The 18,795-nt window shown below is 36.1% G+C and overlaps 1 protein-coding gene across 2 annotated transcripts in view; it reads left to right on the top strand.

Annotated features, from left to right (window-relative positions):
• Nucleotides 1–18,795, top strand: part of CDADC1 (cytidine and dCMP deaminase domain containing 1) — a 97,388-nt gene that overhangs the window by 44,705 nt on the left and 33,888 nt on the right. For both annotated transcript variants that reach the window (XM_036250058.1, XM_036250057.1), the window contains exons 7-9: nucleotides 5,117–5,286; nucleotides 10,653–10,842; nucleotides 15,047–15,107. In XM_036250058.1, coding sequence (XP_036105951.1) covers nucleotides 5,117–5,286; nucleotides 10,653–10,842; nucleotides 15,047–15,107 — 421 coding nt within the window. The remainder of the gene's footprint in view (nucleotides 1–5,116; nucleotides 5,287–10,652; nucleotides 10,843–15,046; nucleotides 15,108–18,795) is intronic.

The following is an 18,795-nucleotide window of genomic DNA, read 5'->3' on the forward strand; positions in this document are numbered from 1 at the left end:
CCTACAAGGGAGTTCCCATAAGGCTGTCAGGTGATTTCTCAAAAGAAACTTTGCAGGGCAGAAGGGAGTGGCAAGAAATATTCAGAGTGATGAAAAGCAAGAACCTACAACCAAGATTATTCTATCCTGCAAACCTGTCATTTAGAATTGATGGCCATATAAAGAGTTTCCCAGACAAGAAAAAGTTAAAGGAATTCATCACCACCAAACCGTTATTATGTGAAATGATGAAGGGTCTTTTTGAAGAAAAAGATAAAATATATGAACAAACAAAATGGCAATGAATACATATCTATCGACAGTGGAATCTACAAACAAAATGAACAGGCAGAACAGAAACATTCTCGGAGATACAGAGTACATTTTGTTGGTTGCCAGATGGGAGGGGGTTTGGGGGAATGGGTGAAAAAGGTGAAAGCATTAAGAAGTACAAATTCATTGCTAGACTGACAAACCTCAAAGGGAAAGGGGTTGGGGGCGTGGGAAGAAATAAACCAAAGACCTTATATGCATAACCAATGGACACAGACAATAGTATGGGAAAAGGAAGGAGGGGGGTACGAGGGGGGAGAAGGGGGTCAATGGGGGGAAAAGAGGAACCTCTGTAATGCATTCTACATTCAACAATAAATATTTTTTAAAAAAAAAAAGAAAAGAAATAAATAAAACCAGATAAAGACAGTATGAAGAAAGAAAATTATAGGCCAGTATCTCTGATGAACATAGATATTGAAATCCTCAACAAAATATTAGCGAACCAGATCGAGCAATACTTTAAAAAGATCATACACCATGAACAAGTGGGATTCATTCCAGGGATGCAGGGTTGGTATAATATTCACAAATCAATAAACGTAATAAGCCATATAAACATATTGAAGGATAAAAACTATGTATCAGAATGTAGAAAAAACATTTGATAAAATTCACCCATTTATGATAAAAACTCAGCAAAGTGGGAATAGAGGGAACATACTTCAACATAATAAAGGCCATGTATGACAAACCTACAGCCAACATCAATACTCAATGGGCAAAAACTACAAGCTTTTCACTTAAGGTCAGGAAAAAGACAGGGATGTCTGTTTTCACCACTCTTATTCAACATAGTACTGGAAGTTCTAGTCACAGCAATCAGACAAGAAGAAGAAATAAAACGCATCTAAATTGGAAAGAAAGAAGTAAAATTGTCATTATTTGCAGATGTCATTATTCTGTATATAGAGAACCCTAAAGATTCCACCAACTACTAGAACTCATAGATGAATTCAGTAAAGTAGCAGCAAATAAAAAAAATATCCAGAAATTAGTTTCATTTTTATACACCAATAATTAACTATCAGAAAGGGAAACTAAGAAAACAATCCTATTCACGATTGCTTCAAAAAGAATAAAATAACTAGGGATAAATTTAGCCAATAATGTTAAAGACCTGTACTCAGAAAATTATAAGACACTGAAGAAAGAAATGGAAAAAGATACAAATAAGTGAAAGCATATATCGTGTTTTTGAATAGGAAGAATTAACATCATTAAAATGTCCATACTATATAAAGCAATCTGTATATTCAGTGCAATTCCTATCAAGGTACCAATGGTGTATTGCACAGAACTAGAGCAAATTTTCCAAACATTTATATGGCACCACAAAAGACCCCCAAATAGCCACAGCAATCTTGAAGAAGAAGAACAAAGTTGAAGGAATCATGCTACCTAATATCAAACTATACTAAAAGTCCATAATAATCAAAACATCATGGTACTGGCATAAAAACAAACATATAGATCAATGCAACAGTATAGAGAGCCCAGAAATAAATCCATGTCTTTATAGTCAATTAGTATTTTACAAAAGAGGCAAGAACATACAATGGAGTAAAGATGGTCTATTCAATAAATGGTGGGAATATTGAACACACACATGCAAAAAAATGAAACTAGATCACCTTCTTACACCATACATAAGAATAAACTCAAATAAACTCAAAATGGATGGAAAACTTAAATGTTAGACTTTAAATCATAGAAATCCTAGGAGAAAACATAGGCAGTAAAATCTTTTACATTTCTCATAGCAAAATTTTTTCTGATATATCTCTTCAGGCAAGGGACTCAAAAGAGAAAATAAATAAATGCAACTACATCAAACTAAAAAGTTTATGTACAATAAAAAAAAAAGAAAAGATAACTGAATGAGAGAACATATTTACCAGTGATACATCTGATAAGGGGTTAATATCCAAAATTTATAAAGAACTTATAAATCTCAACACTAAAAAAAAAAAAATCCAATTAAAAATGGGCAAAGGACCTGAATAGACACTTCTTCAAAAAGGACCTACAGATGGCCAATAGACATGTGAAAAGATGCTCAATGTCACTAATCCTCAGAGAAATGCAAATTAAAACCACAATAAGATGTCATCTCACACCTGTCAGAATGACTAACATCAATAAACCAACAAACAACAAATGTTGGTGAGAATGTGGAGAAAAGGTGGGAATGCAGACTGGTACAGCCACTGTGGAAAACAATATAGAGTTTCCTCAAAAAATTAAAAATGGAACTGCCTCATGACCCAGCGTTCCCAATTCTAGAAATATATCTGAAGAAAATAGAAACACCTATTCAGAAGAATACATGCACCCTTATATTTATTGCTGCATTATTTACAATAGCCAAGAGTTGGAAGCAGCCCAAGTGTCCATCAGTAGATAAGTGGATAAAAAATCTGAGATATATTTACAGAGTAGAACACTACTTGGCAAAAATTAAAAACAAGGAAATCGTACCCTTTGCAACAGCATGAATGAACATGGAGAGCATTGTGCTAAGTGAAATAAGCTAGTCAGAGAAATACAAGTACATTATGATTTCACTCATATGTGGAATCCAATGAATAAAATGAACTAACAAACAAAATAGAGATAGACTCATAGATAGAGAGCAGGCTGACAGCTGTTGGGGGAGGGGACCAGGGTCGTGGAGGGAATTTGCAAAAAAAGAGAAAAAAAGGAGAACTCTTGGACTTGGACAACATTGTGGTGATTGCCTGTTGAGGGACAGGGTGGGAGGAGGTGGAGGAGAGTATAGGGAGAATAAATGGTGATGAATGGAGAGTTGACTTGGGGTGGTGAACACACAATACAGTGTACGGATAATGTGCTGTAGAATTGTGCACCCAAAACCTGTATAATTTTTTTAATCAGTGTCACCCCAGTAAAATCAATTGAAAATGTTGTTTTTAAAAGACATATATAATATTAATAAAGTGTTCTGCATTTTGAGGTGTATTGTCTTCAAAATCTTGTGTATATTTTACACTTACCACACCGGTCATTTTGTTCTAATCACATGTGGCTGTGGCTAACTGTATTGGATAGTGCTATCCAAGAATCTTTTAACTGGGAAAATGATTGCTTTAGGTTTGTATTGTAAAAATAATGATGTGGGGCTAGACAGGAAATAAGGACATTCATAAAAAAGGTGATGAGGGCTTGGAATTATGGGGATGGATTAGTAGAGCATAGAATTAAGAAATAGTACTTAGTAACCAGGTATCGGAGCCTGAATTTTGCTTCAGTAGACTTTTCAACAAATCATTTGACTCTCTGCCTGGGTGTTTCATAAGTCCTTGAAGTTTGTCTTAGCCATTACAACTAGTATTTTCCCTGCTAAACTGTTTCTTCATCAGTGGTCACCATTCCATTCCCTGTTACTCCACACTTCCAACCAATCACCAAGTAATGTGGATTCCACCTTCAAAATATCTGTTGACACTACTTATCTCTACCTCAACTCTTAACACCTACTAGAATAGGTTCCTCTGCAGAGGGCAGGGATTACCCGTCTTGTTTACAACTGGATTCCCAGCACCTTGCACAGTGCCTGGCCTATGGTTGGAGCTCTTATTTGTGTTTATATGAATGCTCAGCAGCCTTTGGCTTAACATCTAATTGTTTTCGACTACTATGTGGAGAACTGAAGTTTCCAATTAAATTATCTATAGTGTACACAGCATGGCAAAATGGAAAGACATGGGTTTGGAGTCAAGCAACCTGGGCTTGAATTTCATCTGTGTTACTTACGTATGACCCTGGACACATTTAGTCTCTTTTGGCTTTAATTTCTTATCCACAAAATGGAAATAATGATAGTGCTACTCTCTAGATTGCGGAAATTGATTAAGTGAAATAAAACATATAAAACTCAGCATGATGTTAGACATTTAGTAAGAACTCAAGAATAATTTATTATTAATGCAATAATATTTTATTTGTAAGCTTTTGTTCACTCACTATAAGCGAATTTGTCAAGCTGCTACAGTAGTGAATCTGTTGATACTTTCACATGAGTAATTATAATATATTGAAATTTAGTGAGGTTTATTATAGCATATTTCAAACTACTATAAATACTTGTGATTTATAAAATATATCACTCTAATAATTGATAAAGCATTCATATTAATACCTAATATGCCATTGACCAGTAAAAATAAAGAAGAACCAATGAAGTAAGAAGCCCTATGATAGTATATACACATACAATAGGGGTTCAATAATTATTGAAGATTATAGGAAAGTAAAATTTTAATTTTCCAACTGTATCACATTAGCACATTTTTAGCCTAACAACAGAAATTGTTAAAAATATTTTTTAAATTTATGGCTTGCTAACCAGTAGGATAGCCCAGAGCATATATGAAATTATCAATCGTGTATTGAGTACCTATGTATGAAACATAGTAATAGAAGTAAGGTAAGGGGTAATAAAGAAGAAAGGATGATTTTTGTCACACAGTATCTTATTACCTGTTCCAAGAGAGATGTCTGAATCAAGTGAAACAATCTGTGAATTAGACAAGCTAGTATTTAATTAACTGCTAAAACCAATTCTGCTTTGACATTATATGTTAGATAGATGATCAGCCTTCTTGAAATTTACCTTTGACAAGACCACACTGCAGTTGGAGGATCTAATAATGTATTTTTTTTTTTTTTTGATGGCTGTTTTTCATAAAAAATGCAATTAATTATACAAAGTTATCATGATACTAAGCTGCCTTTTCAGAATGTTGAAAATTAAGTTTTGTTGTTTTGCTCCCTTTTGTAGCAAAATTGTGATGGGACAGGCATGATGTACTTCATAGGATGTGGTTATAATGCTTTTCCTGTTGGATCTGAGTATGCTGACTTCCCAAACATGGATGACAAACAGAAAGACAGAGAAATAAGGAAATTCAGATACATTGTCCATGCGGAACAGAATGCCTTGACGTTTAGGTATGAAACTCATTTGCATTTATTTTTATTTAAATGTAGCAAGGATTAGTTGAAATTAGTTTTCTTTTTCTTTTTTCAAATTGATTTTAGAGAGAGAAAAAGAGAGAGAGAGATCTGTTGCCTCCCATACGTGCCCCAACCAGGGATCGAACCTGAAACCTAGGCATGTGCCTTGACTGGGAATAAAACCCATGGCCTTTTGGTGTACAGGATGATGCTCCAACCAACTGAGCCACCCACCCAGCCAGGACTGAAATTAGTGTTCTTTTAGCTGTAATTCAATTCCTTTTTTTTTTCCCCAAGAAATATTCTTTTTTTTTTTTAGTTTGTGAATTATTTTTTTATTTTGTTTTATAATTAATTTATTTATTTTTGTTACAGATGTTTCTCCTTTTGCCCCCACTGATTCCCTCCTCCCTCTCCCTCCCCACCCTGTCCCCAGCTTTGCTGTCCATATACATTGTTCATGCATATATGCATGTAAGTTCTGTGGTTTATCTCTCCCCCACCACCCCCTCTTCTGGGGATTATCAGTCTGTACCCCACTTACATGTCTCTGGGACTACCCCATTCCTCAGACTGTCATGTTCATTATATTTCACAAATAAGTGAGATCATGTGATATTTGTCTTTCTCTGTTTGGCTTGTTTCGCTTAGGATAATACCTTCCAGGTCCCTCAATGCCATCTCAAAGGATAAGAGATCTTTCTATCTTACAGCTGCATAGTATTCCATTGCGTATATGTACCAAAGCTTTTTTATCCATTTGGCTACTGATGGACATTTGGGCTGTTTCCAGATCTTAGCTATTGTAAATAGTGCTGCTATAAACATGGGGGTACATATATTCTTTTTGATTGGTGTTTCAAGCTTCTTAGGGAATATTCCTAGAAGTGGGATCACTGGGTCAAATGGCAGTTCAATTTTTCATTTTTTGAGGTAACACCGTATTGTTTTTCATAGTGGCTGCACCAGTCTGCATTCCCACCAGCAGTGTACTAGAGTCCCCTTTTCTCCACACCCTCGCCAGCTCTTGTTGTTTGATGGTTTGTTGATGGCAAGGTGATACCTCATTGTTGTTTTAATTTGCATCTCTCTGATGATTAGTGATGATGGCATTTCTTCATATGTCTCTTAGCCATTTGTATTTCCTGTTTGGAGAGGTGTCTATTTAGTTCCTCTGCCTATTTTTTAATTGGGTTCTTTGTCTTCCTTTTGTGGAGTTGTATGAGCACTCTCTATATATTGGAAATTAACCCCCTATTTGATATATCACTGGCAATGATGCTCTCCCATACAATGGGTTGCCTTTCCATTTTAATGATTGTATCTTTTGCTGTGCAAAAGATTTTTAGTTTGATGTAGTCCCATGTGTTCATTTTCTCCTTTGTTTCTATTGCCTTAGGTGATGTATCAGTGAAAATTCTGCTGCGTATGATGTCTGAAATTTTGTTGCCTACAGTTTCTTCTAGGATTTTTATGGATTCATGAGTCACATTTCAGTCTTTTATCCATTTTGAGTTTATTCTTGTGTATGGTGTAAGTTGATGGTCTAGTTTCTTTTTTTTGTATGTAGCTGTCCAGTTTTCCCAACACCATTTATTGAAGAGGCTGTCTTGACTGTATTGTATGCTCTTGTCACCTTTGTCAGATATTAATTGAACATATTGTCTTGGATCCATTTCTGGGTTCTCTATTCTGTTCCATTGATCTATCTGCCTGATCTTGTGCCAGTACCAGGCTGGTTTGATTACAGTATCTTTGTAGTATAACCTGAAATCTGGTAATGTGATCCCTCCAACTTTGTTCTTCTTTTTCAAGATTGCTATGGCTATTCGGGGTCTTTTTTGGTTCCATATGAACTTTTGAAGTATTTGTTCTAGTTCTGTGAAGTATGTCGTTGGTATTTTGATGGGGATGGCATTGAATCTTTGGATTGTTTTGGGTAGTATGGACATTTTAATTATGTTAATTCTTCCAATCCATGAGCAAGGTATATGCTTCCACTTTTTTATATCTTCCTCTATTTCTGTTTTCAATGACCTGTAGTTTTCTGTGAATAGGTCCTTTATTTCTTTGGTTAAGTTTATTCCTAGGTATCGTAATTTTTTTGCTGCAATGGTAAATGGGACTGTCTTTTTAGTTTCTCTTTCTGTGAGTTCATCATTGGTGTATAAGAATGCCATTGAGCCCTGGCCGGTTTGGCTCAGCGGTTAGAGCGTCGGCCTGCGGTACAGAGAGACCCGGGTTCGGTTCCCGCTAAGGGCATGTACCTCGGTTGCAGTTTGTCCCCGGCCCTGGTTGGTCGTGCGGGTGGCAGCCACTCGATGTGTCCCTTCACAACGATGTTTCTTTCTCTCTCTCTTCGTCTCTCTCCCTCCTGCTCTATCTGAACAAAAAATGGAAAAATGTCCTCAGGTGAGGATAAAAAATAAAAAAAATAAAAAAAGAATGCCATTGATTGCTTATGTTAATTTTGTATCCTGCTACTTTGCCAAATTCACTTATTAAGTCTAATAAATTTTTGATGGAGTCTTTGAGATTTTTCTACGTATAGTATCATGTTATCTGCGAATAATGACAGTTTCACTTCCTCCTTTCCAATTTGGATCCCTTTTATTTTTTCTTCCTGTCTGGTTGCTGTGGCTAAGACTTCCAGTACTATGTTAAATAAGAGTGGCGAAAGTGGGCATCCTTATCTTGTTCCTGTTCTTAAGGGAAATGCTTTTAGTTTTTGCCCATTGAGTATCATGTTGGCTGTAGGTCTTTCATATATGGCCTTTATTATGTTGAGATATGATCCTTCTATTCCAGATTGCTGAGCTTTTTTATCAGAAATGGATGCTGGATTTTGTCGAATGCTTTTTCAGTGTCTGTTGATATGATCATACGATTTTTATCTTTCATTTTGTTTATGTGAGGTATCACATTTATTGATTTGCGAATATTGTACCAGCCTTGCATCCCTGGGATGAATCCCACTTGGTTATGGTGATTAATTTTTTTGATGTGTTGCTGGATTTGACTTGCTAGTATTTTGTTCAGGATTTTGGCATCTATGTTCATCAGGGATATTGGCCTGTAGTTTTCTTTTTTTTTAGTGTCTTTGTCTGGTTTTGGAATTAGAATTATGCTGGCCTCATAAAACGAGTTTGGAAGTCTTTCTTCTTCTTGAATTTTTTGGAATAGTTTGAGGAGAATGGGTATTAGTTCATCTTTGAATGTTTGGTAAAATTCCCCCATGAAGCCGTTCAGACCTGGGCTTTTGTTTGCTGGGAGAGTCTTGATTACATCTTCAATTTCTTTTGTTGTTATAGGTCTGTTCAAGTTTTCTATCTCTTCCTGGTTCAGTTTTGGGAGACTATGTGTTTCTAGAAATTAGTCCATTTTGCTTAGATTGTCGAATTTGTTACCGTAGAAATACTCTTTTAGAAGTATTACTCTGGTTATACTTGGTCCTTGCTGTCTGACCTGAGGCCATTATCAGAGATCCCATGGGCTTCAGATTTATTGAGAAATTGATTTTTCCTCCCTTTTACTTTGTTCTCCAATATAAAATGGCATGAAGTATGTCCTTTGGGTCTTATATATTTCTGGAATGTAATCTCTGTTTTGTTTTCTAAACCAAAAGCACATATTTTGTATATATTAATATATAGATTTTGTTTTGAATTAAATTGCTTTAAAATAGTTTTTGTTAAAGTTGTAACTGGCATTAATTCAGATTAATGTTAATTTAGACTATTTCCACAAACATTTCTCAGCATTAACCATTACAGGGGTATCTAAGGATATTCAACACTGAATAAAATATGGCTCCTGTCCTCAGGAGCTTGTAGTACAGTAGGGGATGTAACAGTACATTCATCTATGTGACTGGTTGTGTGGGAAAGGCCAACCCAAGTGCAGTGGAAATTCATGGCTACTACGGATGGAGGGGGCGTGGGAGGCAAAGCTTTATGGAGGAACTAGCACTTAAGCTGAACTTGAAAGTTTGGTAGGATTGTGGCAACTGGAGATACTTGCAGGGAAGTCATTCTTGCTTCAGGCATAATAGTGGTCTAGAAGTAGGAAATATGCTTGTGTGTGCAGGACCATGCATGTCCCAGTTAGGCTGGACCATGGAGCACATGGGACTAGGTTGGGACTCTATAGGGAAGACTGTGAGGTCAGACTTCATTTGGCAGTTGGTGGGGAAATGGAATGGCATTGACAGGTTTACGGATTGCTTAGGTTGTGGGCATATTGTTTGGATAGACTAGGTGCATAAAATTATGTTGCCTTAGTCCAGGCAAATGAATGAGTCTGAACTAGAGAGATGGGTATGGAAGGCATGGTGGTGTAAGACAGTGACTCTGAGCAGAGTAAACCACAGAACTGGGACGTACACGTACCCCTGTAGCCTCAGAGGAGAGCATCCCTTAGTCCTAAACTACCCTCATCAAACAATGCCTCTCTCTTTTCCTTGTACTCTTCATACAGATTTATTGCTTCATTTTATATGGAGATATGGATCTGTTAAACCCAAATATTTATTAATAAAATTATCCTGTATTAGGGAGGAGGTAAGGGAACTATAACTCAATCCAGAACTTTAATATTAATTTATCAATCTAATAAGCATTTATTAAATGTCTATTAGGTACCAGATAATGGGCTAGATCTTTGGGCTACTGTGATGACTTAATGTCTAATCATACATCATAAACTTTTAAGGGGGTAGTGTGTTAGTTCTGGCCCTTACTTCCAGCATTATAAAGAAGTTCTTACTTAGAGAACATTGTGTTCTCTCTTCCTCTCTCTGTCTTTTAGTATCTGTCTCTTTATGTTTTCATTTACTTTGTTTTTTTGTTGTTTTTATCCTCACCTGAGAATATTTTTCCATTGATTTTTAAAGAGAGTGGAAGGGAGGGAGGAAGAGAGAGAAACATTGATGTGAGAGAGACACATTGATAGGTTGCCTCTCCCATGACCCCAGTTGGTTCCAGGGATCAAACCTGCAACCCAGGTACATGCCCTTTGACCCACAATCGAACCCGCAACCCTTCAGTATGTGGCCAACACTCTAACCTCTGAACCAAACTGGCCTGTTTTCATTTACTTTGTAATATAATACTGAAATCTTGCCAAATTGCTTAGAATAAATAAGTTTCAGTTATAATAATTGTCATGTTTGGGTTATTGTTTAACATTTATGAATTTATATATTTTGAACATTCATTAATTCAGTAATAAGTTTCGCTTATTGTTATTTATAATGTAAATCTCTCCTTAAAGCAGCTCAGTTTTAGTTTTTAAAGATTTCTCTGAAATATAACTTACCTTTTCAGAAGCTACCTTTTTAATATATTATAAATTTTTTGTAGGTGTCAAGAAATAAAACCAGAAGAAAAAAGTATGATTTTTGTGACAAAGTGCCCATGTGATGAGTGTGTACCTTTAATTAAAGGTGCAGGCATAAAACAAATCTATACAGGGGATATAGATGTTGGAAAAAAGAAGGCAGACATCTCTTACATGCGATTTGGAGAACTTGAGGGTGTTAGCAAATTTACAGTAAGTAAGATACACACTTTTTTCAAGTATACTTTCTATTATATTATTTGGTAACCTGCTACATATTTTAACTTAGTAATTCCCACCCTTTTAAAGAGTGTCAACGAACTATTATCATTGAATTTATTTTTATGTGCAAGCACTTGCCTAATTACAAATATTTAATTTACATCTTTATAGAGAGAGTTGTATATTGACTTTACAGGTCTTTATTTAGTGGACCCTTTGATGCTACCTCATAGCTTAACAAAAGAACATCCCGCCCTGGCCGGTTTGGCTCAGCGGTTAGAGCGTCCGCCTGCGGTCCGGAGAGACCCGGGTTCGGTTCCCGCTAAGGGCATGTACCTCGGTTGCAGTTTGTCCCCGGCCCTGGTTGGTCGTGCGGGTGGCAGCCACTCGATGTGTCCCTTCACGTCGATGTTTCCCTCTCTCTCTCTCTCCCTCCCACTCTATCTGTACAAAAAAAAAAATGGAAAAATGTCCTCGGGTGAGGATAAAAAAAAAAAAAAAAACAAAAAAAAAAAACAAAAGAACATCCCTGATACTCTTCTTCTGGCTTGGATGGAGCAGTAAACAAGGTGGAAATAGTTTAAGATTACCCAAAAGATGGAGAGGGACCTACACACACATATACATAGACACATGTGCACACATTTTCATAAGAAATATCAGAAAAGGTTAGAAGGGATTTAATATTTGATATACTGTATCAAAAACTGTACTGACATAGTTCATGGAAAACTCAGAACTTTAACTCTTTATAGTCTTTTACTATTTAGGTTTTTAAAAAACTTTTTCTTTGTAGAAACAATTGCTAATATACACAAAAGTTAAAAAACACTAGAAGAAATTTTTTTCCAGAAACATTTGAGAATAAGTTGTTGACACAATACCAAATCACCCTTAAATACTTTCTTGTATATTTTCCTCTTTTTTTTTTAATCCTCTCCCAAGGATATTTTTTGTATTGATTTTTAGAGAGAGTGGAAGGGAAGGAGGAAGAGATAGAGAGAGAGAAAGATCGATGTGAGAAAGACACATTGATTGGTTGCCTCCTGCACGACCCCAACTGGGGCCGATATTTGAACCTGCAACCCAGGTATGTGCTCTCAACTGGGAATCGTACCCAAGACCCTTCGGTCTGTGGGGCAACGCTCTAACTACTGAGCCAAACCAGGCAGGGCATAGTGTATATTTTCTGAAACAGTATATTCTCCCACATAAGCACCATCCAATCACAAATCTCAGGAAATCATTATTGATGCTTTCCTGCCATTTCCTCTGGAGATTCCAGTCAGAGTGTCCCAGTTCTCCCAGTGATGTTCTGTATGGCAAAATGATCCTGTTCGTTTTTAATGATAAATATACTAGAATTTGCGGTGGGTACAAAAGACGTATAATAGAACTATTTATAAATCTCAGAGGAGGGGGAGTTTGTGGAAGAAGAGATAAAACACAGAACTTACATGCATGTATGCATGACCAATGAACACAGACAACAAAGCTGGGGATGGGGTGGGGGGGTAAGGGGAGGAGGGTGTCAATGGGGGAAAAATGAGAAACATCTGTAACAAAAACAAATTAATAAAATAAAATAAAAAATTCAACTTTTCATTTGAGTCCAGGGTGCCTGGAACAGGTACAGGGGTGGGCAAAAGTAGGTTTACAGTTGTGAGTACATGAAACAGCTTATTTTTGTATTATTTAGTAATTATTATATTATTTATTTGCATTAATATTATTATTATTTCATATTTTTACTTATGATTTATCTTTTAGGTAATGATGGCTGGTAATTTAACTTACTTTTACCCACCCCTGCAAAGCACTTAAAAGATATTTATTAAGATATATATATATATATAATTTTAAAAATATAACAATATACTATCTAGTTTCTGTGTATGACGTGTCATAAATTTTTACTTTAAAAAATTTTTGTCCTGTGCTTTTTCTTAAATCTTCAGTTTTACTTAAAGTTTATCGCTATTTTAATAAAAACAGGGGGTGGGGGGTGACTCAAAGAAGGGAGAGATGGGGAAAAAAGCATTTGTAAAACTAAACATTGTAAACAAAAGCTTGCACCCAGCCAGTGAAGGAGAAACCCCCAGTTCCGTGTTTTTGTTTTCTATCTCTTCATTTCTCCTGAGGGTGGGAAGAACTTTTCAAATTCTCTTCATAGAGATTAAGTAACCTAGCATTTTAGGCCTGTGTAATGGGTAAAGTGAATTCTGAAATATCTTGCTTACTGGTGGATTTTAGTAGCTTTTCAGTTGTAAAGAGATTGGAGAGATCAGAAGCATGGAAGGTAGGGCAGAGGAGTGGAAGCAGCCAGGGAGACAAAGGGCGTGGAGGCCCTCTGAGCGGAGACAGGCCACACAGACTCCGTTGGCCCAGGACCCACAGGAATACCCTCACTCGGGCACACTCCGTGCCCCTCCCAGTGCATCTTCTCCCCTCTGCTCCTTTCCCTCCTCTGGCCTGGCTTCCAAAGGGATGTCAATGATTTAAACTACCTGGTCAGCTAAACACCTAGTTTTGTAAATACCAGTCACTAACATGAACTAATATTTGTTCTAAGTTTGGATTTTAATGATTACACTTTTAGACTGTCAAAAGTCGTATAAGAGTATGAATAAATTTTATATTTTAAAAAGATTAAAGCATATTGAAACTAATTTTGTGTAAAAAATGTTTACTTTTCTCCTTGAGGTATCACATATGTCTTAAGATAAGTGGTTCTGTTCTGCAGGGGTTTTGCCCGTTAGGCTAGGGTTGAGCAACAGTATTTTCAAAAATAGATTTTACCAGTGTAAACCCATGTCCATTTACTCATAACTCTTTTTTAAAAAATTTAATGCATGTGGATTTTTCTCTATTAGGTCATATTAGTTTTTTTTTTTTTTATTGTAAAATTAATATATGCTCCTTGTAGAGAACTAAGAAAATAAAAAAGAACTTATATTACCCACAACTCACAGATACTGTTGTTGACATGTTATATTTTCTGTCATTGAAAATTCTTCAAAAATAATTTTTTAATAATTACACATTTCAATCTATAGACATAACTTACTTAACCACTGTCCTATTGTTCGACGCCTGCAATGCTTCGAAGTTTTACAGTTGGAAATAGTCTTTTTGTGATTATTCTTAAATGTAAACTCACGATTACTAGTTTTTACTTTGCCCAAACCAATAGATATTAGTGGTTTGACATGTTTTAAAACATGTCTTTAAAATAAATTTTTATATATAACTTCCCACCCTTTATAAGTCCTCTTTTTTCTGGTGCTAACCCTAACCATCCCATTTCTACAGGTAACTAACCAGTTCTCAATGTCCTCCCTTTCCAATGACTTCTTTTCCACATGGTAAAATGTTTATCTCGCATCTTATCCTCCCTCCGAGGCCCACAATATCAGCTAGTTTATCTGTGAAGTAACTGATGGTATAGAAGAGGCTCCCAGTTACTAAACACCTCATCATGTCTTTCTGGAGACAGTGCCCTAGGTGGGCCTTTGTGGTTAAGTCAATAAATGATTCTGACGATAGGGATTTCTAGTCATCAGTCAGGAAGGGCTGTGCTGTGAGATTCTGGTTACCCTCAGTTTTTCTTACCTGCTGCTCCAGTCTCCTCTGTAACATCTGAGACTCTTCAGACTCCCTATTTCTTTCTGAATAGTTAAGATGGAAACCTAATCAGAGAGGTGATGTGATATGATATGATCTAAATAATATTATATATGATATAACTATATTAAAAGGCAAGGTAATCATGGCCATATTTTCATTTTTTTAATATCTAGGCCTTCTCTAGTTATTATAAGATTGGTAGGACCTGGAGATAGAGTATGAGGTGGTAGAAATTCTATAGCTTTGGGCACAGGCTGACCCAGATTCTAATTCTATTGCTGCCTATAGTTGGTGTGAAACTTGAGCAAGTCACTGCACTTTTCTGATCTTCCACTTCCTTACATATAAAAGGGTAAATAATCTTTAAAGTTAATTTATTCTCTCAGAATATTGATTTTGATCCCCAAAGTCATATCATTCAGGGTCATTAGGGCTTGATTGGTATAGACATGCTAACTCTTTTTCTTACATTTTTAAAGTTGCTTTGATATTTGAAAGCAGGGTGCTGAAATACTATTTCTTAAATCTGTCTTAAACATATAAATAAAATGTTTGTACCCTTTTACAGTGGCAACTGAAACCATCAGGAACTTGTGTTCTTGAACAAAATGAGCCTGAAAGCAGAGAGAGTAAGTATTTACAAGTCCTTCATTGAGGTTAACTTTATTGCTGAGAAGAAAGGGTACATTATGAATTTTAATGATCAGGTGTTGGAAATTGTTATAGTCTTAGGAAGAGCATACTCTTTTTACTGGTTCAATTTTTGCCATTCAGTTTGCTCACAACCATTTGTGTATCTACTATATGCTATATGTGATGGAAAGTGCTAGCTAGTACAAATTAATTTTATAAATTAAATTTATATGAAACAGTAAACAACAATGTTTTTCCATACCAAAACAAAAGCTTCTTGGATAAGTTGAAAGGAAAACTACATGTAAGTTATACAGATGGATCCAGGGCCAAATTATGAAGATATATACATTCTTATTAGAGTAAAGCCACATTTGTTAAGATTGGTCAGAGACTGGAAATGTTCTGGTTATTTGCATATTCTAATTAACTATCAGTCATCACAGCTACCTACTATAAATGAATTGCTAGCCTTCAGAGTTTTTTTATTTGCATATTGACACAGATATTTTGAAGTCAATATATCTGACTTCACATAATTTTGAATATTTTTTATTGGTTTACAATATTGTTTTTAAACATAACTGTGTTAGCTTTTTTGTTTGAATTCTAGGTAAGTGGCAGTTTATAAAGTAAAGTTTTCTTGATAATAATGATTTGATTATCCTGAAAATCAGGAAATATAATTATTTTTATGATTACGGTTGCAACAAAAATATTAAGATACCTAGGAATAAACTTAACCAAGGAGGTGAAACACCTTTACGCAGAAAACTATAGGACATTGAAAAAAGAAAACGAGGAAGACATTAAAAAAATAAATAAGTAAATGGAAGCATATACCATGTTCATGCATTGGAAGACTCATAATCATTAAAATGAAAATACTACCCAAAGCAATATATAGATTCAGTGCAATTCCTATTAAAGTAACAATGGCATACTTTACAGAGCTAGAACAAAAATTCTAAAAGTTTATATGGAACCAAAACAGGCCCCAGGTAGCCACGGAAATCTTAAAAAAGAAGAACAAAGTCTGGCCGGTTTGGTTCAGCGGTTAGAGCGTCGGCCTGCGGTCCTGAGAGACCCGGGTTCGGTTCCCGCTAAGGGCGCGTACCTCGGTTGCAGTTTGTCCCCGGCCCTGGTCGGTTGTGCGGGTGGCAGCCACTCGATGTGTTCCTTTCACATCGATGTTTCTCTCTCTCTCTCTGTTCCTCTCTCTCCCTCCCACTCTACCTGAACAAAAAATGGAAAGATGTCCTCGGGTGAGGATAAAAAAAAAGAACAAAGTTGGAGGGATTACAATACCAGATATCAGGTTATACTACAAAACCATTGTAATCAAAACAGTCTGGTACTGGCACAAGAACAGGCATATAGATCAATGGAACAGAACAGAGAACCCAGAAATTGACCCTAGACAGATTGCTCAAAATATTTAACAAAGGAGGCAGGAATATACAATGGAATAAAGACAGTTTCTTTAATAAGTGGTGTTGGACAAAGAGTCCCAATCAAGATGAACCCAAAAAGACCCACACCTGGACACATCATAATTAAAACAGAAAATGTTAAAGACAAAGAAATAATCTTAGCCCTGGCCAGTGTGGCTCAGTTGGTTGAGCACCATCCTGTGCACCAAAGAGTTGCAGGTTTGATTCCTGGTCAGGGCACATACCCAGGTTGTGGATTCTCCCTCCCTCTCCCTTGTTCTCCCTGTCTCTAAAAATGAGTCAATAAAATAAAATGAAACATTTCTAAATAAATAAATTTTTTAAAAGAAATAATCTTAAAGGCAGCAAAAGAGAGATAGAAAGTTAACTACAAGGGAGTTCCCATTAGACTGCCAGCTAATTTCTCAATAGAAACACTGCAGGCTAAAATGGAGTGGCAGGATGTATACAAAGTAATGAAAAGCAAGGGTCTGAATCCAAGACTACTCTATCCAGCAAGGCTATCATTCAAAATTGAAGATGAAATAAAGAGCTGTGCAAACAATAAAAGGCTAAAGGAATTTATTGCCACCAAACCAGCACTGCAAGAAATGCTAAAGGGATGTTGTAAAAAGATGAAGAAATATATAGAGAGAGAAAGGAACACTGGCATAAAGAAGAAAAATGACAACCAATAAGTACCTTTCAATAATAACCTTAAATGTAAATTGCTTAAATACTCTAATCAAAAGACATGGAGTAGCTGATTGGATAAGAAAACATGATCCAGCCAGCCAGTGTGGCTCAGTGGATTAAGCATCGTCCTATGGATTGAGAGGTCTGGTTCGATTTCCGGTCAGGGCACATGCCTGGGTTGCAGGCTCTATCCCCAATGGGAGGCATGCAGGAGGCAGCTGATCGATGTTTCTCTCTCATATTGATGTTTCTATCTCTCCCTTCCTCTCTCTCTCTAAAAAAATCAATAAAAACATTTTTAAAATAAGGAATTCCTGCAACTTCTAGACTATTAAAAACAAAAAAGAACAAGGAAAAGAAAGAAAATATGATCCATATATATATTGTCTATAAGAGACCCACCTCTGAACAAAAGACTCACACAGGATGAAAGTGAAGAGATGGAAAAAATTTTCCAAGCAAATGGAAACAAAAAAAAGCCAGTGTAGCAATACTCATATCTGACGAGATAGACTTCAAAATGAGGGGCATAATAAGAGACAAAGAAGGTCATTACATAATATTAAAAGGATCGATCTAAAAAAAGGATATAACCCTGGTGAACATAGGAGCACCAAAATATATTTTAAAACTTCTGGAGGACTTCAAGGGAGAGATCAACAGCAATACAATCATAGTGGGGGATTTTAACACCCACTGACACCACTGGATAGATCTAGTCTTAAAAATTAATAAGGAGCCCTGGCCGGTTTGGCTCAGTGGTTAGAGCGTCGGCCTGCGGTCCGGAGAGACCCGGGTTCGGTTCCCGCTAAGGGCACGTACCTTGGTTGCAGTTTGTCCCCAGCCCTGGTTGGGTCGTGTGGGTGGCAACCACTCAATGTGTCACTTTCACGTCGATGTTTCTCTCTCTCTCTCTCCCTCTCACTCTATCTGAACAAAATATCGAAAAATGTCCTCGGGTGAGGATAAAAATAATAATAATAATAATAATAAGGAAACAGGGACCCAAAACAAAGCACTAGATCAGCTGGATTTAATTGACATTTACAGAATATTTCGCCCCAGAGCTGCAGAATATACATTCTTCTCAAGTGCACACAGGTCATTCTCAAAGATAGACCACATGTTAGAACACAAACTAAGTCTCTGCAAGTTCAAGAAGATTGAAGTTATCAAGCATCTTCTTGGATCACAATCGAATGAAACTAGAAATCAATTACAATAAAAACACGCAAAAATATTCAAACACATGGAAGCTAAATAGCATGTTATTAAACAATGAACGGGTAACCAATGAGATCAAGAAAGAAATAAAAAACTTCCTGGAAACTAATGAAAATGAACACACAACAACACAAAATCTATGGGACACAGCAAAAGCAGTCCTGAGAGTAAAGTTTATAGCAATACAGGCCTACCTCAAAAAACAACAACAAAAAAATTCTAGCAAACTATCTAACCCTTACAACTTAAATATTTAGAAAGAGAACAAAAAGTAAAACCCAGAGTTAGTAGAAGGAAGAAACTAATAAAGATTACAGTGGATATAAATGAT

This window comes from Molossus molossus, unplaced genomic scaffold (assembly GCF_014108415.1).
Source record: "Molossus molossus isolate mMolMol1 unplaced genomic scaffold, mMolMol1.p scaffold_m16_p_9, whole genome shotgun sequence".
Classification (NCBI taxonomy): Eukaryota; Metazoa; Chordata; class Mammalia; order Chiroptera; family Molossidae; genus Molossus; species Molossus molossus.